General features: G+C 50.9%; 1 protein-coding gene across 1 annotated transcript in view; it reads left to right on the forward strand.

Moving 5' to 3' along the window:
- The window catches only part of RAB22A (RAB22A, member RAS oncogene family), a 57,437-nt gene extending 47,275 nt beyond the window's left edge, over positions 1 to 10,162 (forward strand). The window contains exon 7 of the mRNA NM_001123174.1: positions 2,820 to 10,162. Coding sequence (NP_001116646.1) covers positions 2,820 to 2,917 — 98 coding nt within the window. The 3' untranslated portion in view covers positions 2,918 to 10,162. The remainder of the gene's footprint in view (positions 1 to 2,819) is intronic.

Raw genomic sequence — 25,740 nt, forward strand, 5'->3', positions numbered from 1 at the left:
CTATGAAAAATAAAAAATACACATTGAAAACAATGGGAAACTTGGAAGTACGTGGAGTTGGTCATTTACCGCGTGTTGTGAAGTTGCAGGCGCTCGGCGCCCGGGGGCTGAGCTCTTTATGGAAGGAGGACGTGCGGGCAGCAAGGTGCTCGTGTCAGGAGTATCAGGAGCAGCGGGCGTCTAGGCGGTAGTCAGCCCCCCACGGAGACCCAACGGCGCCCCCGAGCCACCACCCTGAGTGCCGGCTCTTCCTCCTTTGCCCGTTTCTACACTTTACGTTGTTTAAAACGGGCGGGCGTTACTCGTGTGTGCCTGGCATCCTCGGCCACCATGGCCCGGTGGTAGCGCAGCTCAGAGTCACCGTCCTGGCTGAGGAGGGGGCGTCAGGGGCGGGCGGGGGGAGATGCAGCTGCCCGTTCCATGGATGGGGCACCCTTTGCGGTTTAGAGCGACGGCAGGTGGCACCTCTGCGCCCAGTGTGTACGGAGCACGCACAGTTTGTCAGGCGTGTCGAGTTGCCCGGTCTGTGGGTGTGCGTGCGTCCCGTGCAGGTTTATGGGCAGACAGTCTGCAGAGTGGCTCCAGCCACTGCTGACGTTGGCACCAGGGCTGTGAGAGTGCCCGTCACTCCCTCGCGGGCGGCCGGGGTAGGGATCCGAGCTTGGGCCAGGAGACGAAGTCCAGCGCCTTTCTGGAGGTCTGGTTGTACATTTCCGTAAGGTCCAGCTCTGCTCCCTTGTGTCGTTTTGCCTATTTTCCTGCTGGGCGTCTCTGCCTTTGTCTTAGCACGTGCCGTTTATTTTGGACGTGGGTGGTTTGTTCCGTCTGCCGGAGAGGCCTGCTCTGTGGCTTGACGTCCATCTTCGAATGGGCTCCTCTAACGAACCGGAGCTGCTCATCTGCGTGTAACCGCTCCCTCCCTCTTTGGCCTCCTGGCGTGCCCTCGGGCTCCTGTTAAAGACCCTCGTCCTCCCCGCCAGGTCCCAGGCGGTGAAGATGCTCTCTGCTTCCTTCTGAAACAGTACTTCGGAGGCGGCTCTGTAACAGCAGCTGTGTTTTCCGTATCCGTTTACTGGGAAATATGTCATGACAAGAAGATTCAGTAACGCTTTTAACGAAGTTTGCAGGTCACTCACAACAGCACAGGCAGGCCTTTGAAAAGTGGCTGTGGGACATCCTGGGGGGACACTTTCTAGCTGTCCCTACAGCCCCAGGTGGCATCCTGCCCACCCACTTTGCAGGGCGCTCCACACACTGGAGGCCCAGGCTGGGCAACCAGGGGACCCGGCAGCTGGCAGATTCCCACTCAGCCTTGTTAATGGCAAGATGCAGGTGTCCGTTTGCTCCGTGTTTTTCAAGCTGCCTCAGTGCCAGGTCTGTGCTGACCAGATGCTGGAAACATCAAGGTGGAGAAACGGGACCTCCTCCCTCGAAAGGCTTTGGGCCTAATTCGGGGAAGATGGTCGCGTGCGTACAAATATGTGACGACCCCTGCTCTGGCTCCCCGCCGCCCTCAGCCTCGGAGGTGCCGGGCAGGGTTAGGAGGTGGGCGGGCGTCGGGAAAGGCTTTGTCTGGCGTTACCGGGCGGGCAGCGACTGCAGGTTTCTCTCGACCTTACATCCTGCTCCACAGAGCAGTCGAGTGAAACCCGCTCATTCTTATGCATTGTTGGCAGGAGAACAGAGTGGCCCGGCCTCTTCAGAGAGCAATTTGGCAGCATCTGTCAAAACTTAAACTGCACGTCCTTCTTGCGTTTGTGCGAGACAGACAGCAGGAAGGCGGCGTCTGTGTCAGATCCTCCGCGGCAGAGCAGCGTTGCCGGCTCTTGCACGCCTGTTCCCCTGGCCTGCACACACCCTCGTTGGTTCGCAGAGACACCCTCTGCATTGTTGTTAAGAACAGCGACGTCCTGGAAACAAACTAAACACCTGTCCGGAGGAGGGCGGTCAGGCGAAGGAGGGCACCTGCGCAGGTGCAGGCTCGTGGCGCTGTCTCCGAGGGCGCTGTGATGGCACAGCCCCGGGGTGGCTTAGGGGACAGCAGTATTTAAAGCACCTGGCTGGGTTTTAAGAACAGGGTGGGGCAGGGTGTCGGTGTCTCTGGCGGTGGCCTCTGCCACCACACGGGGACAGACATGTTCTGATGGAACTTTGCAACATGTCATTTTTTTTTCTGAAGAAATTTGTCCTCAGTGCCGTGGGGGAGTCTTCCTTGGACCCCGGCACAGAAACAGGACACCGCTAGGAACACTGACAGCATCCGACAAAAGCTGGAGTCAGGTTAATAGTCCCGTGTCGAGTTCTTCGCTTTGACAAATCCTGTGGTAAAGCTCTCAGATACTTGTTGGGTGAGGGCGTTACAGCCTGTGTTATCTTTGCGACTTTTCTGTAAATCTAACATGAGTCCAAAATGAAAAATTGATGAAACTTTTTAGATTTTCATGAGACCTGTCGCATTGCCTCTGTAAAATGGTTGTGTCTGAGAATGGAACAGATTGGGAAAGTTAAAGCTGGAAGTTCCTGTTGTGGCTCAGTGGAAATGAATCCGACTCGTACCCATGAGGACGCAGGTTCGATCCCTGGCCTCGATCAGTGGGTTAAGGATCCGGCATTGCCATGGGCTGTGGTGTAGGTCCCAGACGCGGCTCAGATCTGGCGTGGCCCCCTGTGGCTGTGGTGCAGGCCGGCAGCTGCAGCTCCGATTCAACCCCTAGCCTGGGAGCCTCCGTCTGTGGCAGGTGCGGCCCTAAAAAGCAACAAAAAAGAAAAAGAAAGTTAAAGCTCATCCCCTTCTCTCCTCTCCTCTCCTCCCGGTGTAGGTCGAAGAATTCCATCCACGGATGCCAGCCCGCCGTCCGGCGGTAAAGGCTTCAAACTCCGGAGACAGCCTTCAGAGCCAAAGCGGAGCTGCTGCTGACGGAGCCTCGGCCTCCGGGCTCGACGATGAAGTAGGTGGTTCTGAAGGTTGGCAGGAGGGCTGGGGCCCTGTCACCAGGTGTCGCCCAGCCGATCGTGGTTCTTCTCTGGGCACAAAGGATTCACAGAAATTGACCAGTTCCATTTCCTCTCTGGAGACTGCAGCAGCGACCTTTCCGTCTGCGGACTCCTCTGTGTAAAGACTCTCTGGTGTTCAAAGGACGACATCGCTGGCTCTTGACCTGCTGAGAAGGAGGGCGTGGTTGGCTGGAGGGTAGGGTGGCGCCTTGGGTAGTCTGGTGATGGGACGTGTCTGTAAGGGGAAGATGAGCACTTTGGTGGTTCTCGAGGGAAAGATGACCCTGCGGAGATGGTCATTTCCTTGGGCTCCCGTCCCCCTGGGCGAGGGGGTTGTGTCATTCACGTGTGGTGGCTCTTCAGCAGGGGTGGAGGGGATGGCACTTACCCCGAAGGGAGCACGGGCTCCTCCTCAGTGACCCCACCCGGGGGGCGCCTTGGCCCCACCGCCGTCTCCAGAGCACCTGCCACTGAGCCCATCAGCCCAGGCCTCGCACAGTCCTGTCCCAGCAGCAGAGGCCTGGCTCCCTCCAGGCCTGCCTCTGGCCCTGGCATCTGTGGGTGTCACCAAGCACGCTCCTGGCACCTTGTTAATAAGTAAGCGCTCACCGTCAGGACGGGGGTGGCAGAGAGGCTGCCTGGAGGAAACTGAATGGCACGTGTTTAAACTGACCAGCGATGGTGTAGAAAGAGAAGAAGCGAGAAAGGCAAGAAGTGGTGTAAATGCTCTCGATTTTTTATTGAACCGAATTATTTTGGGGGAAGCGATTACCTGTTGCTTAGCCTATGTAGAGTTGTACTCTGTATTTATGAGACCTCTGCTCACAGATGATAAATTATGTACATACACGAATAAATTCTGTGTTTGGTTCGGCACTCCCCTCACTCCTGCGGCCGCCCCCGCCTTGGCCTGTGCACCCCAGGCTCCTTGAGGCCCGTGGACACACTGCTCGGAGCGCAGGTGCCGGGCGCTGGGCTCACAGCCCGAGAGCTCCTCTGCCTTCCCTTCCCCCGCCCCACCCCATCCCACCTGGAAGAGCCCGGAGACATTCAGGCCCATCTGGAAGTCCCCCTAAAGGCATTCGCCACCTTGACAAGCCTGACCGGCCCTCCCTAGCCGTGGGGTAAAAGGATGAAGCTGCCCGCTTGGCTCACGTCATTTCCCGGTCTTGGTGATAAGCTGCTTTTAGCTTTGACCAAGGCCAACCGCAGCCCAGCTGTTTTCAGGGCGCTTTCCTTGTTAGCAGTGTAGCATGTCTTTCCTTTCCCTTCTTTTCCCCCTGCCTCTGCTCGTGGTTAACACGCTTCTCCCTCAGGGAGCCTAATGAGGTTTTAATATAATCTGAAAATAAAGCGCTGAAGTGAAGTTGGTGAAAACTCGTTCCGGGTCTCATTTGGCGCCTTCCACCCCGAGGACTGTGAGGGAAGGCAATTCACGAGATTAGATAGGAAATGAAACAGCTTGAATCTCCAACTGAATTGTGTTTTCAGAGCTATCCTTAAAGTGAACAGTCGAAACTTTGAAAAATAATTGTTCTTTCTTTGTGCCCCCCACCTGATCTGGATAGATTTTAATGGGAAAATTATAACTCAGATGAAGTGAAAAGCGATTCCCTTTTCCCTGGTGGGGACTCTTCAGCATTGGGAATTGTTTATTCTCTTACGGAGATGCTATAGAAGGGCTGGAGGTGGTGAAAAGTCTCACGTCGTCGTTTGGGTGACTCCCCCCAGCTTCCTGCTCCCTTCCCAGCGTGACCCCGGCCCAGGCTCTGAGGACGAGCGCCGGCACTTGGCACCTGAGGGCGGGTTCATTTCTCTCCCATACATCCAGATGGATCGGGCCTCAGACCACCGTCCGGTTAGTCCCCAGCTCTCCCACTGCCGGGCCTCTGTCTCCATGACAACAAAACAGAAACAAAGGCTGCTGGACTCGTGGCTGAGGAGGCAGTGCCTCTGTGCCCTTTCTGTCTCCTTTCACCAAAAGATGACGCAAATCTGTGACCTTCACATGTCCCCCCCCCGAACCTGTCAGTCAGGGCGGAGGATCTCGTGGTGTCTGGGCGCACAGGGAAAGGCAGCGTGTCACCGTCGCTAAGGCCTCCAAATGCCTCTTCCTGCCGTGACATTTACCGCGTGGAGCCAGCCCGGCCCTGGCGCAGCCTCTCCAGCTGCTCGCTCTCCCTGGTGGCTCCCGCTCCTTCCCACCTGTTCCGAGCATCTTCTGTTGCTGGGTTACTTTTTTCCCATGTAGTATCTTTTTAATGCTTGATGGCAGCCGCACAATCCGTACTCGATGGAAAATGGGGGGAAAGGTTTTCGGGTTCTTTGTGTGCTTTTTAAAATGCAAAGGTGACTGTCAAAAGCGGAAGCAGTGGGGTTTGGGTTTTTTTGCTTTTTGAACGCACTTTTGGATCATTAACGTGACTAAACGATGATCTAATACACGTTTTATATGTTCTCTCTTTCTTCGTTCATTATGAGAGAAAAGCTAGATTTTACAGGAAGGGAGACCTGGCCCATCTCTACATACCTTCTTTTGATTCTTCCTGTGATGACACAGGGCCATTTTTTCGAACATTGGGGACTGAAAAGAGAAAAATCATTAATTAGCTGCAAGTGTACCTGGATTCCTCTCAGAGAAATTGAAATAAGCTCTTTGCAGGTGTCCAATCCTGGTAGCCACTGGTCTCCAGAACTCTCCTTTCACACAAGTGTTTTTCCGGTTCTGTGATAACTAATTAACTATCATTTGGTGATTAAAAGATCCTACAGTAGGAGCGTGATTAAGTGTCCTTCATCTTAAACTCTCTTTACGAGGTGATTAGGGCGACGCACCTACTGCAAAAGCCCTTCTGGTTCCACGTGAAAAATCTCCATCACTTTTTTTTCTCCCATCAGAAGAAGCTGTGCACGTGGCAGCAGAAAGGTTTGGTTCCTTTAAAATAACCCACCGCCTTGTCGCCTGTTTCTGATTTTATTTCAAGTGCCTGCCTCCCATTGTACACACACATCCTAGATGCCTCCCTGTGTCTGAAAGGATTGAGCCTTTTGTGTCGGAGACGTCACCTCCTTCTGCTCCAAGCGGGCTGGTGATGTCCTTCTTGAGGTTATCGGGTTTTATTATTTGTAAAGTCTATAGAAAGGGAAAGAAATCCACATTTAATTTCAGAACTTCCCTTTAAGTTTTGTATTTATTTCTTTCCTGTTCTTGAGATGGAAAATAGGTCTGGGAGACCTTCTGCATTACACACACTCTGGAAGACGCAGTGAGGAAGCGTCCTTAGACGACAAACCAGAATATTGTGATGGCGCCGTGTTTAAAACAGGCCGGTTTGGAGTTCCCTGCTGGATCGGTGGGCTAAGGAGCTGTCAGTGTCACTGCTGTGGCTCGGGTCACTGCTATGGCACCGATTCGACCCCTGGCCCAGGAACTCTGCATGCCACGGGCACAACCAAAAAAAAAAAAAAAAAATGGACAGGTTTAATTCGGATCACACTGCACTAATTGGCATGTCAGCCTCAGAGCTTGAAAAGGCATTTGTTCATTGTTTTATAGTCTGAGAGTAAGTTGCAAAAGAGGTTATATAAATTCTCATAAGCATTTCTTCACTCATTTTTTTGGGAACACGCTGAGAGTGTGATTCATGGCCCCTTAGCATATAAGAAATATGTACGCAGTCTGTTATATATGAGACAGATGAGCCCCTGCACGTTCAGATGTCTTTGCAAGAACCTGTATAAGTAATGAGAGAATCGTTTCCTTCTGGGGAAAAGTTCCTGGAATTCCCTGAACTCGCATGTATGCTAGGTACCTGCTTAGAACATCTGGGGGAGACGGCAGTGAGGGCCGCGGGCTGGCTCTCCTCCCTGCACTCATTAGGCTGCACATGTCGCTCCCGTCTCCGTAATGAAAGTTAAACGACAGAGATAAGCTGGAGAGCGGAAACCTGTAAAAATCCTTCCTCATTTAAATTTGCTTGAAAGGGACCAGAAGCGGGATTTCTGTTTACCGTTGGACGGCGGGAGGCCATCTACCTCTTAACGGTTAATATTTTTTAAAGGAAGAAACAGAATGTACCTTCAGGGGTCCCGCCGTTACCACTGTATACCTGCCCTCCGTTGGCCTGGTCCATCACAGATGTTTAAATGACTCCAGGGAGCGACCCGAAGAGGTGTGTTAACTCCTGTGGTGCTGGGGCAAAAAATCGTCCAAGCGACAGATTCATCCAGGACGTAAACATTGTCCTGTCTAGTCTTGGCGAGGGGAGGTCGGTCAGGGTGGGGTTTAGCCTGGGACGGAAAGAAACCACCTCTGCCAGTTCCTCCTGACGGCAGAGTTACTGACTCCCAGGAATAGAAGTCCAGGCAATGTGATGATCCGATTTGCAGGGAACATTAATGGAATTCGGGGGCATTTGTCCTGTTTTATGTGCAAATGAAAGTCTAATAAGTACTAGGAGACTATTGCGTTTTCCGGGAGCCTCCACTTCTTCAATCTGAGAGATGACAAGTGAGCGAATTGAGACTCTCCATATTTCTCAGTCGGTCCTTCAGGATTCTCTTAGCACATAGGAAAAATGATTTATTTTCCAAATCTAGAAGGACTTCCAGTGGCATCGATCAGCTTTAATTTGATGGTCTCTACCATCAGAAATAACTAATATCTGTGTTCTTCCCTTCTAGAGTATAATCAATTCTAGACAGGCTAGAATATTTCTGACTTCACAGCAACAGCATTCAGAAGTCTAATAAAAAGAAAAATCTTAAATCTTCCATCCTTCCCTTTCATTACCTTGAATCTTCTAGATGGAGAGTGAGATTAGGATGTGTCATCTGTAGATGCTAGAATTAAAACCACGGAGGCTTAGCAGACTTCACAGCATTTTATTCACCATTTATTGCCAGCTCATTCTCAGGTCTGCACCGTCCTGGTGCCCATTGTGCCCCATCCAAACCCTTCATAATGGAAACAAACAAAATTCCGGGGAGCTTTCTGCCAACAGGAACTCACGTGCCAAGAATTCAGCCAGTTAATGGGAAATCTCGAGACAGTAATGGGTTTTTCGAAAGCGCCTTCTCTAATTGGCAGTTTTAAACCCTAGACCTTAATTAGCTCCGTAATCAAAGAAAAACAAAATACTGGTTTTAAGGCAAAAGAAACAAAATACCGGTTTTGAGGCAACTTCTTGATTCAGGGGAACTTTTCCGTGTTTCCGAGAGCAAATGGTTTAGTGTGGCACTTGAGAGGAAGCCATCTCGGAGAGGGCGTTGCACGCCCGGGGCCCCTTGTCGTCGCTCAGAGTTGAAATTGACCGGGATCCCCCCGCCCCTACTGTCCCCTGGAGAACCAAGCCCCGGGGAGTGGGTCCCCCCAACCTGACACCTTCGGCAACGCCCAGCAGCCTTGCCTTCACCTGGGGCCTCAGCCCTTCATTCATCTGAATTTTTTCACGACATTCGTACTTGAGTAATCAGCTTCAGCCCCGGAAAATGGCAAGGGCGGGTCCGGATGTGTGTCCCTCCGCTTAGCTTACTTTGCGGGAGGCTGTGACCGCTCAGGAACCTTTTTCTTCCACGGATCGGGCACGTGATGCTGGAGCCCCAGCGGTCCGTTGGTGGGCAGTAGCCTCAGTGGCTGGCTGGGCAGAGCAGCTGATTGGTGGCTCTATTTTTTTTTTTTTTTTTTTTTTGTCTTTTTGCTATTTCTTTGGGCCACTCCCACAGCATATGGAGGTTCCCAGGCTAGGGGTCGAATCGGAGCTGTAGCCACCGGCCTACACCAGAGCCACAGCCACGCGGGATCCGAGCCACGTCTGCAACCTACACCACAGCTCACGGCAACGCGGGATCGTTAACCCGCTGAGCAAGGGCAGGGACCGAACCCGCAACCTCATGGTTCCTAGTCGGATTCGCTAACCACTGCGCCACGACGGGAACTCCCGGTGGCTCTATTTTTAAACCATTTGTCATTTTGTGTAGACGGACCCTTATTGCCCTGGGAAGGATTTTTTTTTTTTTCCTTGTTCTCCTAGCTCGGTCTTTTTATCATCTTACTTTGTGAGTCACTCACATAATTGTCAGTCATGCCTCTGACCTTCAGAACTGACGTCTTGCCTTCTCTGTGATCGAAGCCAACTTCTTGCCTTATTTCTCTTCTCATTTTGCTGTGGGCTGTCCCTTAAAGACGCAGGCCACCAAGCCACCGCCGAGGCGCATGTGACACGCCTTCCCAGGCTGCCTCACCTGGTCGCAGCTCTAGGGTCTGCCCACCCCGTCCAACAGGAGAGGCAAAAGACAATGCAGAGAAACCACTCAGAAAACACAAAGGCTAACTTGAGGGGATGAAATCAGTATTTCCAGAGAGGGAATGGGCAGCTCTAGCTTATAGCAACAACGTGACTGCGTAACAAAATGGTTTTTTTTACTGTTGGTGATGAGACAGTTTAAGTGTCAGAACTTGGCTTAATGTGTAACAGAGCATTCGTGAAAGTATGTAAAACTCCCAAGTGTGAAGTCTTGAAGAGAAACAGCTATAGAGATGAGTCTAGACACCTTAAAAAGAAGAAAGAGCTAAGCTGTTGTACCAGCAATTCTTATTTCTCCTGCGAACGTCATGCCTTTTCAAGATGTGATGCAAGGAGTAAGGTATTTGTGCCTTTTTATAATCACGTCTATTATGAGAAAAATAAAAATCAAGTTGCTCACAGTTGAGGCCGCCTCGTTGCACTAGATATAAAAACAGCCCAGACTTACAGCCGAGGCTTCTCTGCATGACGCAGTGCTTGAGCACCTGTGATGACATATCGGAATGATGGTTTGCCAAGCGTACATGGATATCTGAAGACTTTATTTTTGCAGTCAGAACCTTAGGCTGGACCTGAGTCTGTGGGTGTAAACCATATGGCGTCTGTATCGTGCGTAGATGCGGACGAAAGAAAGCAAGATCTTTGCATTTTCGTTGTAAGATTGTTTTTTTCCTCTTTATACTTAGGCTGGTAGTAGATAGTTTGCAAATGGTGGTTGATGTGGCATACTTTTAAACTGTATTGTTTTAGCTTGAATATTCTATACTAAACTTTTACAGAATATGACATGCTAAGTCACTACAAAACTTGTATTGTAAGGAGAGTGTAAACATTTTGTTAATAAAATGCTATGTTTACAAATAGATGTATTTGCCTTTCAACTGGTTTCTCGTTCGGATCATCTATCACACGTTTTTCTTAACCAAATCTCCTGAAGTCGTTTCAAAATGATTTGGGGGGGGGCGGGGGGGGCGGGGGCACCCCCGCAGCGTGTGAAAGTTCCTAGGTCAGGATCAAACCCGCACCAGAAACACAGCAGTGATGCCGGCAGCTTAACCCACTGAGCCGCAAGGGAACTCCAGTTTTGGAAAACTGAAACGCCAGAACTGTGACAGCCAGTGTCTGGCGAGCAATGCAGTATTCGTATCCACTGATCCAGCTCCCAGCTCTCTGCCTCTCTCTCTCAGACAGCTTCTTTCCCTGGCTGTGTCCTTCCCAAGATGCGTTGGGGAAGGATGCTGGAAGCAGGCCTGCAGAGCCTCCACTGAGCATCTGGAGGAAATTCTATCCCCCCGCCAAGTAAAGTTCGTGAGCAGGAAGCTTTTGCACCATCTCGTTACCCGGTGGCTCTTGTCAAAGATCCAGTGTTTCCTTCCAGCGTGGACTTTTGCCCTGTGGTCCCTCCGTGCCCTCCCTTCACTGCCCACAGGTTCACACACTCTTCTGTCTTTGCTGTGTCCCTCTAAGATAGAGACGCCGTTGTCCCTGTGCAGTGGTTGTGTCGACAGGACAGATGTGTTCAAGCGAGGGAGCCAGAGAAAGCTCGAGATGGCTTGAGACTCAGGTCTGAGCTTCAGGTTGGCCCCTTTCTAGGCTGTGTGGCCTCAGACAAAGTTCTTGACGTCTCTGAGTGTCGTTGCCTTCATCTGTAAAATGGGAAGGTCATAACCAACACCCGTGGCTGTTTGGGGGCAATGCCTGCATAACTGGCATTCAGACGGCGTTGTCAGTAGGAAGTGCTCCCATATAATTTGTTTTGAAAAGCCACCTCCCTCGTATCTGTTTCCATTAAAGTAACTCTTTGTCATGGGTTTGGTTTTTTCTTTGTGACACTTTTTGGAAGCATAACACTTAGGAAATTCCATAAATCTTGTGTACACCTCAGTCAGTTTTCATAAAGGAGACATACCCATGTAGCCACGCTTTTTTTTTTTTTTTTTTTTTTTTTTGTCTTTTTAGGGTAACACCTGGAGCATATGGAGGTTTCCAGGCTAGGGGTTGAATCAGAGTTGTTGCTGCCGGCCTACACCACGGCCACAGCAACGTCAGATCTGAGCCACGTCTGCGACCTACACCACAGCTCACAGCACCTCGGATCCTTAACCCACTGAGGGAGGCCAGGGATCGAACCCACAACCTCATGGTTCCTAGTCCGATTTTGTTTCCCGCTGCACCACGGCAGGAACTCCCTTTCTTCCGATTCTTTTCCCATAGAGTAAACTACAGTGTCTTTATCCATCCTGCCTCGCTAAGCATTGGATTGTCTGCAGACATTTGCTCTTACGAATGGACGTCCATAGACGTTCTCACACATGTCTTTGATGCCCTATACAATTTCTCCTCGGCACATACCTGGGAGTGGAATTTCTGAGTCCCGGGAGAGAGATGAATTGACGTGCTTATTCCTCTTTGCCTCAGCAGAAAACAGTGTGTCCAAAGTGGCCTGTCGGTAGAATGCCCACCTTCGGTGTATGAGAATTCCAGCTGCTCAGAATCCTGGTCAACACTTACTACCCTCTTCTCCATTTTAGCCGTTCTGGCGGGGGTGTGGTGGTATCGTTCGGTGGAATTTGCATTTTCCTATTCAGTGTGTGTTTTGCAGGTCTTTCTAATTGTTCCCGAAAGGGAGTCTGTTGTTTGGTACAAACCCTCTCCTGTTACAGTACATACACCCTCAGCCAGGGTGGCGTATGTGGGGAGATGGAGGGTGATGCCAAGTGGGTGAGGAGGCCCCAGACCCAGGGTCAACTCCTAGGTCCTGTTTATCCGGTGACTGGAGAAGATAGACCAGGAAAAAAAAAAAAGACCTTACATGAAGCTGAGAAGGTGAACCGAAACCTGGGGAGGACGTGTTTGCCACGCATGTGACAGAGTGGGTTACTAGCTGTGGTCCCCTAGGAGCAGCTAGGAAGCCAAAAGACCCACCTTCCAACAGGGAAATGAAAAGACCCGTTACACGAAAAGGCAGTTTATGAAAAAGAAAACACGGATCGCACATTAACCAAAGGGGGTAAGCTACACAAAGGCAGGTGCCAACCAGAGAAGTGGCGTTTGGCCTGTGGCTCAGAGGGAAGACACCCCGCCTTTTGGAGAAGAACCCCCCCCCCGGATCCCCATCTAAAGACCTCACCCCCGGAAGATGCTGTAGAAGAGCTGCAGGAACAAGAGCGGTCATTGCGGCCTCGCTGTCACTTCTGGGAAAGGAGCGTCCAGGCACAAACTGCCACCTACACGTGCACCTGGAAAGGTGCACCCAGTGTCCTGTGAGGGGGAAAGACCAGGGTGTGTGTGGCGGATGAGTGCATTTCTGTGAAGGAAACTGCACATTCACCCCGCTTCTGTGTGTGTGCTTTCCAAACCTGGAAACTGGTGCACCGAGCTGTTAGCAGTAGTCGTTTATTTCTGCGAAGAGAGGCTTGGATACACAACTGTCACCTTTCTTTTCACTTTCTGCTTTATCTGGACTTCTGTAGTTTGAAATGTTAGGCTGCACATAGGTGTGGATCTCATTTTTTTTTTTAAAGGAGGAGTTCCCATCGTGGTGCAGTGGAAACGAATCTAAGAACCATGAGGTTGTGGGTTCGATCCCTGGCCTCTCTCAGTGGGTTGAGGATCCTGCATTGCTGTGGCTGTGGTGTAGGCCGGCAGCTGAAGCTCTGATTGGACCCCTAGCCTGGGAACCTCCATATGCCACAGGTGCAGCCCCAAGAAGCAATAATAATAATAATAATAGTAATAAAAAAAATTTTAAAGTCAGGGAGTTCTCACTGTGGCACAGTGGGTTGATGATCCAGCTGGCCTCTGGGAGGGCGATGGTTCCATCCCAGCCCAGCACAGTGGGTTAAAGGATCCGGCGTTGCCACAGCTGTGGTGTAGGTTGCAGCTGTGGCTTTGATTCAGTCCCTGGCCTGGGAACTTCCCTGTGCCCTGGTGCACCAAAAAGTCAGAAATTCTTCCCTAATTCTTCAGCTCCTTCATGAAAACTGGCTCAGTAGATACACTGAAGTTGCCTTTGTCTTACTTTTCCTTTGTATTTTATTTATTTTTTTGTGGCATGAGAAAGGAATTCGTATTTATTTACAAGTAGGACAATTCATGCATTTTCTTCTAGTCAAATTTTCTTCTTGTTTGCTTTTTTAATTTATTTTTATGGAAGTAGAATTCATTTACAATATTGTGTTTCAAACTAATAAAGTTTTATATGTGTGGGGGGGGTCAGATTCTTTCCCCTTATAGGTTATTGCGATATTGAGCATAGTTCCTACTGCTGTTATTTTTCCTTCTTAAAACACGCAGACACACACACACTCTTCCACTTGTTTAGCCGAAAAGCTTAGAGCCAGCCTTGGAGCAAGTGTATCGAAGCTTACAGTCCACATTTGTCTTACTTTGTTATTTGAGATAAATCTGTTCAAGCGGCCCCTAAACGCCTAGACGAAAGCGGGGTAAGGAAGAGCGTAAAGAAACATATGTTAAGAAGAAGACCGTTAGCTGCAACCTGTCATGTCAACCTGCAGAATGTCAGATACCATTAAGGAAGCCAGTCTCATTTATAGATGCCAAGAAAAAGAGAAGACTCTATGCAAAAAGGGAAGAATCAAATGAGCACACTCCCAGAGCAAACAGGGATGGTTTCAAGGCACACTCGAAACCACAGTGCTTTATTTTTCCACAAGCAACGGGCTGCTCGCTTTAGAGCACAGAAAAGCTAAATCATGGACCCAGGTTTCTAAGCAACCTTAATGCTTACTGCAGATTTTTTTTTTTTCCCATTAGACCTTAAAAACTAGATTTCCATTAAGATGGTGAATTATAAAAATAAAATGTGAAGCCTTTTAAAATGTTCAGTTCTTTGACTTATAATAATACTGGCCAAAAACACGACTCTCCCCTGAAAATGTCAGTGTCGGTTGGGAAGTCAAGCATCATCAGCCTTCTAGAATTTACCAGAAGCCGTGTTAAACGATCCCTTCTCAGAGTTCCCTGGTGGCTTAGCAGATCAAGGATCCGATGTCGTCATACTGTGGCCCAGGTCCCCACTGTGGCTTGGGTTCCATCCCTAGCCCGGAAACTTCCACATGCTATGGGTGCAGCTAAAACAAACAAACAAAAAAATTATCTCTTTGTTGATACCCCTTCTGAGGGACACTGCTGGAGCTTGTAAGAGAGTGGGGGGGGGACTTTATATCTAACACCCTGTCAAAATGAATCACTGTGTTAAGAATGACTTTGGAGTTCCCCTCGTGGCTCAGCAGAAACGAATCCGACTAGCATCCATGAGGATGCAGGTTCAATCCCTGGCCTTGTTCAGTGGGTTAAGGATCTGTCATTGCAGTGAGCTGTGCTGTAGGTTGCAGACTTGGCTCAGATCCCAGGTGGCTGTGGCTATGGTGTAGGTCAGCAGCTACAGCTCTGATTTGACCCCTAACCTGGCAACCTCCTTATGCCATGTTGTGGCTCTAAAAAGACAAAAAAAAAAAAAAAAAAGAAGAAGAAGAAGAAGAATGATTTTAATCAGACCTCTGGTCACTTTGTTTTCAGCATAACCTTTCACCGTCTTCCAGGAGACAATGTAAGAATGCAGAGATTGAAGTTCCTGTTGTGGCTCAGCAGGTTAAGAACCCAGCTGGTATCCAGGGATACAGGTTTGATCCCTGGCCTCACTCAGTGGGTTAAGGGTCCATCATTGCCACAAGCAACGCAGCTCGGAGCTGGCATTGGTTGGCTGTGGCATAGGCTGGCAGTTGCAGCTCCAATTCAACCCCTAGCCTGAGAGCTTCCATATGCTGCAGGTGCAGTCCTAAAAAATTAAATATATATATAAAATAAAAATTAAGAAACGAGTGCAGAGATCAGCTTTTAAGATCTGTGCATAAAGCTCATATAAACCACAGGCATCAGTGTGAAAGGGGTGGGAAAAAGGACCGGAGGGTCAGAAGTCTCTTTATGAGTCGTCCGTGTAGAATGTTCCCTTCGGGCCCCTGTTGGATAAAACCTGTAGAAAAGCATCATGGGAAGCTCCCAAGGCTCCACTCCATCAGAGGAAGGTCATTTTTAAGAAGATTGCAGGGCCGTGAATGTAAACATGAGATGTGAGGTCAGTGCCCAGTGCTGGGCACGGGGTCCATGCCCGGGGCTCACTGTCCTCGGTGTTAGAATTTCACTCGTGTTAGAATTTCACTCGGCGCTGGCTCCAGCCAGGGGGTCGGGTCACGTCGTCTTTGCATATAAATGAGGACACATCATGGTTTTTTGAAAAAGTAAGAAAATGGGGGAAAAAATGAGCAAACACAACAGCAATGGCATGGGGGCTCTTTTACTAACGGGGAAGTGAGGTCTGAATCACCAGGTATTAATACCCGGGACCATCAAATCGTACGCCAGCCTACGGAGAATGTTCTGCTTGCATTTTGAAATGTTGGCCTTTCATTCTTCCAGTGTGATCACCCCCATTAGAGAAGGAGGATCCCTGCAGGTTTTCTTTGCCTGTTCTCCAGGGACTTCTCCCCAGGCCAGTCCCCTTCTGAATGCCATAGGATGTGGCCACACGGGTGGCCAAGTGGCCGTTTGTATAAATGGCCTGTGGACGACCCTACAGTGCAGAAAGGACAGCTGAATGGAGGCGGTGCTTGTGTGTATCCAGTTACCCCTCCCCCGAAAAAACCTCAGCCACCCGGAGCGCAAGGCCAGCCTGGAGAGGCCGTTTTGGCCTTCACTGGGTTAAGTGCTGGATTCAAGGGCTGTGCCGGCTTAAGAGACCCGGCCGTCTTGACGATGGCATTTCAGGAAGTGGAATAAGATTGCGATTCCTTGGGCTCTTCTCTGAAACGAATGACGCAGGGCTCACTTCTCCAAAGGGGCTGAGAGGCCAACCAGGAGACCTGAGTTATTTTGCCAACTCAGTGACTGTGCTTAAACTTTGGTGACTTCCTCTGCTAGTCTGTGGGTGCTTTTATTTGCTAAATGATAATGGTGCAGACTTCACGGGGCTACTGCGAATAGCTAATGATGGCAAGCCTTCAGGTTCTGTAAGTTTTATTAATCACATTGATTAAAAAAAAAAAAACAAAACAAAAAAACAGACCAATTCCTATGATTAGCCGGAGCATCTGACGGCCTGTTACAAAACCACACACATTTGGTGCCTGCCTTATTTTCACCATAGGTTCCCTTAGGGACTTCTTTATTGTTTCTATATTACAGCCTAAAATAAATGTCAATGTTTGTCTTTGTTTTTCATAACGCTGTAGTTTAAATAAAACTACACCCACGCAAGCCTGTGAGTCCGCACACAGACACAAAATGAAGAAAAGGCAATGACTTAAATTGCAAAGTGAAAAATGAGAAAAAGACAAAAGACTGTGTGTAGCCCCAGCAGCAGGAGAATGACCTGGGGTGAGGAGAGTCTGAACAGGGGCGCCCCGGGGCTTAGAGTCGGGACCAGGGGCAAGGTGGAAATGGACGAGGATGGCAGACGAGCCGGGTGCCCGTGGCCGGGGTCGCTGCAGCCCACGGCCACGGCCGGACGCATGTTGCCCCCCACCCGCCCCCCGCCCCTGCCAGGTACCAGCTCTCAGAGGCTGATCCGACGTCATTTATTGTTCGTATCCTCAGATGTTAAAACACTCCTGCGGCTGCAAAGCCCTGTGTCTCAGCCACGGAGGAATAAATGGATGAAAACTCAGGGTGCTCTCACACAGCGTGCATTAGCACAACACAAGTGCCCTGGGGCCCCGGGAGGGAGTGCGTCTTCCACGAGATACAGCTGCCTCCTAATGATACCTTTCCCGTGGGAATAATGACAGAAGGTGTTTGCTACATGCTCCCTTTGCTAATTGCTCCGAGCGAAGGAAGAGAAGACTGGGGGAGTGGGGGTGTCTTCGCCAAGTTACACGGTGACGACGAAGAGTCCAGGTGTTAATGCTGTTTCCTGGGCTGCCGTGTTTGGGGTGAGAGGGGCTCGTTTCTGTCGCACCGGGTGTGACTGCAAACCCCGCCTGAAATTGCGGTCTCCAGAAACATAACGGCTCCAAGCGCACACACCATACGAGCCTCCCAGATGCCTCACGAGAGGCGGGGGAGCGCTTCGAAACGTCAGCCTGGTGGTAATAGCTGGTGTTTTATTGACGGCTTACCATGTGCCGGGCACACGGCGCTGAGACCTTGCATTCGTACACCGCCGGCTCCCCACACCGTAGAGAGATATGTGGCTTATTTCCTGCCCTACAGGTTACAGGAAAAGCAGCTCCTGGCAGCCAGGGGCTGGCCTGGCCCTCAGCCGTCCTGAGGTCCCCTCCCCTGTTGATCATGGTCCCGCGGGACCCCGGGTTCCCACAAGGCCACTCGGAGACCCGGATGGGTCAAGACACTAAGAAGACCCCTCCAGAATCACTCTGAGCCCAGACAAGACAAGAGCATCGTCCAAACCCCAAAACTGAGCTCTCCCCAAGGTTGCATCTGAGTGATGGTGAGGCTTCCCCTTTGCCAGTTAAACAGCTGTAGGCTGATCTGGTCCGTCCTCCCTGGATACCCGCCTGGTCAGGGCATCGCCCAGTCCTGACTGCATCCAACCCAAAGCAAAGCCCCACTTCCTCGAACCCTCCTTCAGACCCTTCCCCTCGGGGGTTCTGCCAGCCCCCTCCTCCCCGCTGCAGTGAGAAAGGACCCCTCCTCGTTCAACTGCAGGTCTGTCCCCCAGGGCTCTGGCTGGAGGCCGCTGCCCACAGCTTAGTAACCTGCCGGAGGTCACACATCTAGAACTCCCAGAACGGCTAGGTTGGGGTGTCACCCAGGCAGCAGGCCCCACTGGCCCAGGTAGAATGGGCCTTGATCCTGCAACCCTGTGGATTTCCTGAGAAGACTGCATATGCATTACAAATTGTAATTGCTCATTTTCAAGTTTTTCCTCCCAGATAGAAATGCAAAGTTGAGAGAGTCACTTGAGAATCCCTGGCCCTAAGCATTCCTGGAAATGGAGAAACCAAGCCTTAAAACACCTCCGCCCCAGCACCACTCCAGCTCAGGCTCTGTCTGTCTCTGTCTCTCGTGTGTGGCTCTCTCTCCTCCCTCCCCCATCCCCCCTCCTCTCCCCCAACACCCCCCGCCCGCCCTGCACTGCAGAGCGCTGCCTCCACCTGTTCTAGGGTCAGGCCTGCTGGGGATTCCTCCTCGTCCTTTGCTGGCCTCAGGCAGCGGCTGCACAGTTTCTGTTCTCAGAGGGCCCTGGGGGTGGCCGGCGGGTCAGAAAGCCAGTAGAGATGGAGGAATTGAAGCTGCCTCCACAGAGCAAGCCCAGTCTGTAATCAGATCAAGCAGCCAAGTTTTCTATTGATGCCTTCCTTCACTGCTTGCTTTTTATTTTTTTAATGTACTAAAGTCATTTCTTTGAAGTGGCTTGGGGAGAGGCCGACAGAGATGACAGGAGCGATACCACCCCAGCCCCTTGCCACCCACCCCCGGGGGGGACCACTGGGGACTCCAGTCTTGCTCGGCCTTGTCTTCCGGCTGGACAGAGGACCAGGGGTCTGAGTGCCTCTTGCATCTCGGTCCCCAGCGTGTCCCCTCCGTGAAGGAAGGCCGCGCACACAGTGGAAAATCACCAGGGCTTGGGGGAAAGCGACATTTGCAATTTCACACACACACACACACACAGGAACACGCAAACACACAGAAGGATGCAGCCCCTATGCCCCAGCCCCGGACGCACTGGAAGCGATCTGTGGGGCCGCTATAAACCCCCCACAAAAGACCACCCTCTCCCCGTCCTCATCCAACATTTATCATGTAACGCTTCTGCCTCGCGCCGCCGTGGGGGAACAGCCAGGTAAATATGCCTTCCTTACCCCTAAGGAGCTTGGAATCCAATTATCTTCCAGAGATCCTTTGGGGATCTGCTTAATAAATCAATACGAATGATTTGTAATTAGAATATCAATTATTTGTATGCAAATGTGGCCTTCTGGGTGCTTGGGGACAAGGCCTCAGGACTGAAAAGACTGCCCCCGTATCCCCCTTCAGATTCTTAATTACATTAGTTCGTTCATTCATCAAACATTTATTGAGCACCTTTCACAGGCCGGGCCGGAGATGGCGACCACGAGTCCTCCCCCTCCCAAGTCCTTCCCCCTCCCAAGCCTGGAGGGCCCCCTTGTCAGGACACAGGACGCCCCCCCTCTGGCACAGACCTGGGGTGGCTCTGGCTCCGGGGCCCCCCAGCTCCCACCAGGCTAACGCTGCTGGGTCCGCGTGGTTTTCACAAAGCCTGCGCACAAGCCAGTGCTGAGACGGCCACGCCGGGTGACCCCGGCTCTGCCTGCCTTCCCCCCTTCATTTCTCGCTCATCCCTCTACTGGCCGCTGGGAGCCTGACCCAGGGTGGATCCCTCATGAGGCTGTGTCCTCGTGGGGAGACGGACCGCAGAGAAATAGATGGTGAGTCCACGCTGGCCAAGGGCCGGGAAGGACAGGTATCACTGAGGCGCTGGCGACAGGAAGCTGGCAGAACAGCCTTCAGGGCGGGGCGTTGGGTCCTGCTCACACCCACCCCCTTGGCCTCCGTCCTCACCCGCGTCCCTTCCCGCAGCTCCCATGTCTCGTGTGCACCCACCTCCCGGAAGCAGCTGCACACGTGGACCTAGCCCGGCACCCGAGCAGCGGGCCTCCAGGGAGTTGTGGGACGCCAGTGACAACGTTAGGTGGCCCTGGGCAGGCCACAGCAGGAGCGGGGACCGCCCGTGCAAAGGGCCTGTGGCAGGGCCACTGGAGTTCTGCGTGTTGGCCTTGATCCCTCGGCATGGTGCTCCCCCCGCCCCCGCCGCTTCTGCAAGACGCCCCCCCGGCCCCACCCCTGGGGTCTCCTTCGCCCCAGTCCTCCTCCTCCATCTGCAGTGGCTCCCTCCTCTTGGTGAGTTTCTGCAGTTCCCGGTGCCTTGGTGGCCTCGGCTCCAAACGAGAGACAGGATGTTATCATTCCCTGTGGTGAGGATGTATGAGAGACGCACCGTGCCTCTCAGGAGGGTGCCTGGCACCGGGCTCTCGGGCCCTGGAGGCCACCGCTGGGGTCGTCATCCGTCCACCTGCAGCAGCTTCCAGAACAGCCCTGAGAAAAATAAACTGGCTGAAGGCAAGGTGGTGTCCTAGACCAGATTGGGGAAAAGAAAAAAGACATTTGTGGAAGCGCAGGTGACATCCCAAAACAGTCTGGAGTTTACGATAAGCGTGTCCCAGTGTTGCCACCACAGGTGTATAAAACCATGTGAAGTGATAACACTGGGAAAACGGAGCAAGGAGTGAACAAAACTCTCTCACTGCCGTTGCCACTTCTCTGTGTGTCTGACATTATTGCATGGAGTTCCCATGGGGCTCAGCAGGTTAAGAACCTGACATGGTGTCCGTGAGGATGTGGGTTCCATCCCTGGCCTCGCTCGGTGGATTAAGGATCCCGTGTTGCCTTGAACTGCAGAGTAGTTTGCAGATGCAGCTCAGATCTGGCATGGCTGTGGCGGTGGTGTAAGCCGGCAGCTGCAGCCCCAGTTGGACCCCTAGCCTGAGAACTTCCATGTGCCGCAGGTATGGCCCTAAAAAACAAACCAAAAAAAAATTGCAAAATTAAAGGTTTATTTAAAAACAATGCATTTTAGGAGTTCTGTTGTGGCTCAGCAGTAACAAACCTGACTGATAACCACGAGGATGCGGGTTCAATCCCTGGCCCTGCTCAATGGGTTAAGGATCTGGCGTTGCTGTGGCTGTGGTGTAGGCCAGCAGCTGCAGCTCTGATTGGACCCCTAGCCTGGGAACTTCCATATGCTGCAGGTGTGGCCTTAAAAAGACAAAAAAAAAAAAAAATGTTTTATATGTAAAACAGAATCACTTTGCTGTATACCTGAAACTTTGTAAATCAACTATACTTCAAGTAAAAAATAAGTAAATAAAACAATACATTTAAAAAACAAAAATGGGAGTTCCCATCATGGCTCACTGGTTAACAAATCCGACTAGGAACCATGAGGTTGTGGGTTCGGTCCCTGGCCTTGCTCAGTGGGTTAAGGAGCCGGCATTGTCGTGAGCTGTGATGTAGGTTGCAGATGCGGCTCAGATCCTGCATTGCTGTGGCTGTGGTGTAGGCTGGCGGCTACAGCTCCGATTCGACCCCTAGCCTGGGAATCTCCATATGCCATGGGAGCGGCTCAAGAAAAAGGCAAAAAGACAAAATAAAATATAAAATAAAATAAGAAAAAACAGTTTAATAAAACAAGGCAAACCAACAAAACAAAAAGGAAACCAAAAATAAACAAAAAAGCAGCAGCATGTTTGGTCAGGCTACTCGTGCAGGTGGGGTATCCTCTGGGATGGCCAAGGGTGTCCAACAGTGACAGCCAGACTCCAGAGCACAAGGGACACCCATCCCTGTCCTTGTGGTAGCCTCGGTCTCCTCATCTGTAAAGTGGCCGTAAATGACCCCTCTTCACACGGTGAGGATTAAAGGAGTCAACATCAGCAAGGCCCTTGGGGTGGTACCTGGCCCGCGGGACACACTCAGTGGGGTGGACGAGGAGGCCCGAGGAGACAAAGCTCTGCTGCTGGCTTCGGAGATGGAGCCCAGGAACACGGCTGACCTCCAGGAGGTGGACAGGGCACAGAGCCTGCAGAGGAAGCCAGGTGGATTTTAGTGAGACCCAGTTTCGGACTTGCGACCTCCAGAACTGCAACATGACAACTGTGTGCTGTTTTTTAAAAAATACGTGTTGTGTTCAGCCCCACGTGGTGGTGATTTGCTACCCAACCGTAGGAAATGAATGTGTAGGCTGATCTCCTGCCTGACCCAGAGCAGGAGCTGGGGAAACGTGAGAAGGCATCATCCGTCCTTGGCTTTCGCCAGTAGGGGTAGGCCCTGGCTGGCCGTCTACCCCAGGACCTTGGCACTGGCTATTCCTCGACCTGGAGAGCTCTTCCTTCCCTTTTCCATTTGGCAAGATCTTTCTTGCCGTTTTTCCAAGATTATTCTCGATTACCCTATGAGCTTTTCCGCTAAAAGTCCTTGTCCGTCATAGCTTTCTTTTCTATTTTAAGATTTAGCACAGATGGTAGTTCTTTTGGTGGGATTTGCTTTGTTTTTTTTCAACTGCCCTCCCTAGACAGTAAGACCCTCTGTAGCCAAGGCTAAATCTGTCCACTGCAGGATGCTGACAGATCCTGGGGAAATGCTGTGTGGATGAGTGAATGAATGAAAGAATGAGTGAGTGAGGCCATGAAGGATGCGGGGACGGGGCTTGGGCAGCCAGGGCTGGTGGCATTTCCAAGGCAGGAAGTGGGGCAAGGAGTTCTCTTCATGGCTCAGTGATGAACAAGCCCGACTAGGATCCGTGAGGACGAAGGATCCATCAGTGGGTTAAGAATCTGGCATTGCTGTGAGCTGTGCTGGAGGTCACAGATGCGGCTCGGATCCAGCGTTGCTGGGGCTGTGGTGTAGGCCGGCAGTTACAGCTCCGATTCAGCCCCTGGCCTGGGAATCTCGCTGTGCCACAAGTGTGGCCCTAAAAAAACCCAAAGGGAAATGGGGCAAGATATCAATTCAGGGAACCCATCTCTGCAGTGTGGTCCAGCCTCATGCCTGCTGCTTGTCAAAGGACTTGAAGGCCCGAGAGCAGCAGTACCCAAGTACATTACAGAGAGCGCCAATTCAGGATGCTGAAAATCCACTGATAATATTTAAGGCGTTCCCCTTGTGGCTCAGAGGATGAGGAACCTGACGTAGTGTCTGTGAGGAGGCAGGTACGATCCTTGGCCTCGCTCAGTGGGTTAAGGATCCAGCGTTGCTGTGGCTGTGGCGGAGGCAGGCAGCTGCAGCTCCAATTCAACCCCTAGCCTGGGAACTTCCATTTCCATATGCGGGGGGTGTGGCCAAAAAAAAAAGAAAGAAAAGAAAAAAAAACTATCTGTTTTTGGGGTTTTTTTTTGTGTTTCACAGCCCATTTCTTTGGAAAGCTTTTTTTTTTTTTTTTTTTTTTTTTTTTTTTTTTTTTTTTACATCTTGTAAAGTATGGTTAATTTACAATGTTGTACCAACTAGAAATTTGCGGTACAGCAAAGTGACTCAGTCACACATGTATAAGCTTTTAAGTTTAGAGTATCGTTGAAGTTCCAGCAAAGTCGCAGAGAGAGCGAAGGGGATCTCTGGGTGCCTCGCACCCCGTGTCCTCTGTCATTAAAATCTTCCTGACGCTCTGGCGCCTTTGTCACAACCAGTGACCCACCCATGTGAGGAATACGCTACGTCAGCTAAAGTCCATATTTTATACAGAGTTCCTGGGTTTTCCCCTGATGGCCCTTTTCTGCCCCAGGACCCAACCTGGACCCCACCTGACTTTTAGTCCTCACGCCTCCAGAGGCTTCTCTGGGCTGTGGCCATATCTCAGGCTTTCCTCGTTTTTGATGACTTCAGAATGTGAGGTGTGCTGCTCAGGATCTCCCCCAGTTTGGGTTTTCCCGATGTTTTTCTTATAATCAGACTGGAACGATGAGCTTCCGGGGGGAGGTGCGCTGTGCATCACGTCATGTCCAGCTCTGTTTCCCCAACCGGTCACTCCTGATCACCTGGCCGAGGTTCTGTTGGCCAGGTCTCCCCTTAGAGACTTACTACTTTCTTTTCGGCTCCACTCATGTCATGGAAAAGCTCCTGGGCCAAGGATTGAACCAGGCCACGGCTGTGACAATGCCAGATCCTTAACCAGCTGAGCCGCCAGGGAACTCATAGTTACTATTTTCCAGCCTTTCATATTGTACTGTTGGAAGGAAGTCACTAAGCATAGTTGTCACTCAGGGGATAGGACCCCCCCTCCTTGAGGGAGGAATAGTTAACATAAATTATCCGGAATTCTTCTGTCTTTTCTGCTCCATTTAGTTATTCAATAATTTATTGACATCAGGGAGTTTCCGTCGTGGCGCAGCAGAAACAAATCCGACTAGGAACCATGAGGTTTCGGGTTCCGTACCTGGCCTCGTTCAGTGGGTTAAGGATCCGGCGTTGCCATGAGCTGGGACGTAGGTCGCAGACGCGGCTTGGATCTGGTGTGGGTGTGGCTGTGGCTGTGGTGTAGGTCGGCAGCTGTAGCTCTGATTAGACCCCCTGCCCGGGAACCTCCATATGCTGCAGGTGCGGCCCTAAAAAGCAAAAAAATAAAATAAAATTATTGACATCAGTATGGACTCATGGATATTTATTGCGTTCGTTGGGTTATAACCCAACACTCTGCTCTCTGTTGCTGTTGTTCAGATTGTCCCCTGGGAGCTCTTTCGCTGGGTCCTGCATCCCTTTGACATACCACCTGCTCTTGTCTTTTGCACACTTGCTACTTTCCAGCACTCGAAGATACTCCAGGTCCATTTCCTCTATCCCCTGCTCCCGTCTTAAAATCAGCCATTTTTCTTTTCTTTTCCTTTTCTCTTTCTCTCTCTCTCTCTCTTTTTTTTCTTTCTTTTTTACAGCTGGACCTGCAGCATATGGAAGTTCCTGGGCAGGTATCCAACTGAAGCTTCAGTTCTGACCTACACTGCACCTTGTAGCAATGCCAGATCCTTAACCCACTGAGCGAGGCCAGGGATCAAACCCACATCCTCATGGATACTAGTCAGGTTCTTAACTTGCTAAGCCACAATGGGAACTCCAGGAATTTTTTTTTTTTTTTTTTTTTTTTTTTTTTTTTGTCTTTTTGCCATTTTCTTGGGCCGCTCCTGTGGCATATGGAGGTTCCCAGGCTAGGGGTCTAATTGGAGCTGTAGCCGCTGGCCTACGTCACAGCCACAGCAGCACGGGATCCGAGCTGCGTCTGCGACCTACACCACAGCTCACGGCAACACCAGATCCTTAACCCACTGAGCAAGGCCAGGGCTCAAACCCACAACCTCATGGTTCCTAGTCGGATTCGTTAACCACTGAGCCACGACGGGAACTCCAGGAAATATTTTTTTTTACATCTGATTTTACTATTTTTAAAATGTTTTTATTATGGTTGATTTACTATATTGTGTCAATTTCTACTGTACAGCAAACTGTCCCGGTCATACATGTATGTACATTCTTTCTCTCATACGATCTTCCATCCTGGTCTAGCCCAAGAGACTGGATATAGCTCCCTGTGCTACAAAGTAGGACCTCATGGCTTACCCATTCGAAATGTAATCGTTGGCATCTACCAGCCCCAAACTCCCCATCCATCCCACTCCCTCCCCCTCCCCTTTAGCAAACAGAAGTCTGTTCTCCGTGTCTGTGAGTCTCTTTCTGTTTCGTAGCTAGGTTCCTTTGCGCCATATTTTAGATTCCACATATAAGTGATCTCATATGGTATTTGTCTTTCTCTTTCTGATGGGCTTCACTTAGTGGCAAAATCTCTGGTCCCATCCCTACTGGATAGTCTTAACGATGTGCTTTGGGGAGGGCTGGCCAC

Source organism: Sus scrofa, chromosome 17, assembly GCF_000003025.6.
Source record: "Sus scrofa isolate TJ Tabasco breed Duroc chromosome 17, Sscrofa11.1, whole genome shotgun sequence".
Taxonomy (NCBI): domain Eukaryota; kingdom Metazoa; phylum Chordata; class Mammalia; order Artiodactyla; family Suidae; genus Sus; species Sus scrofa.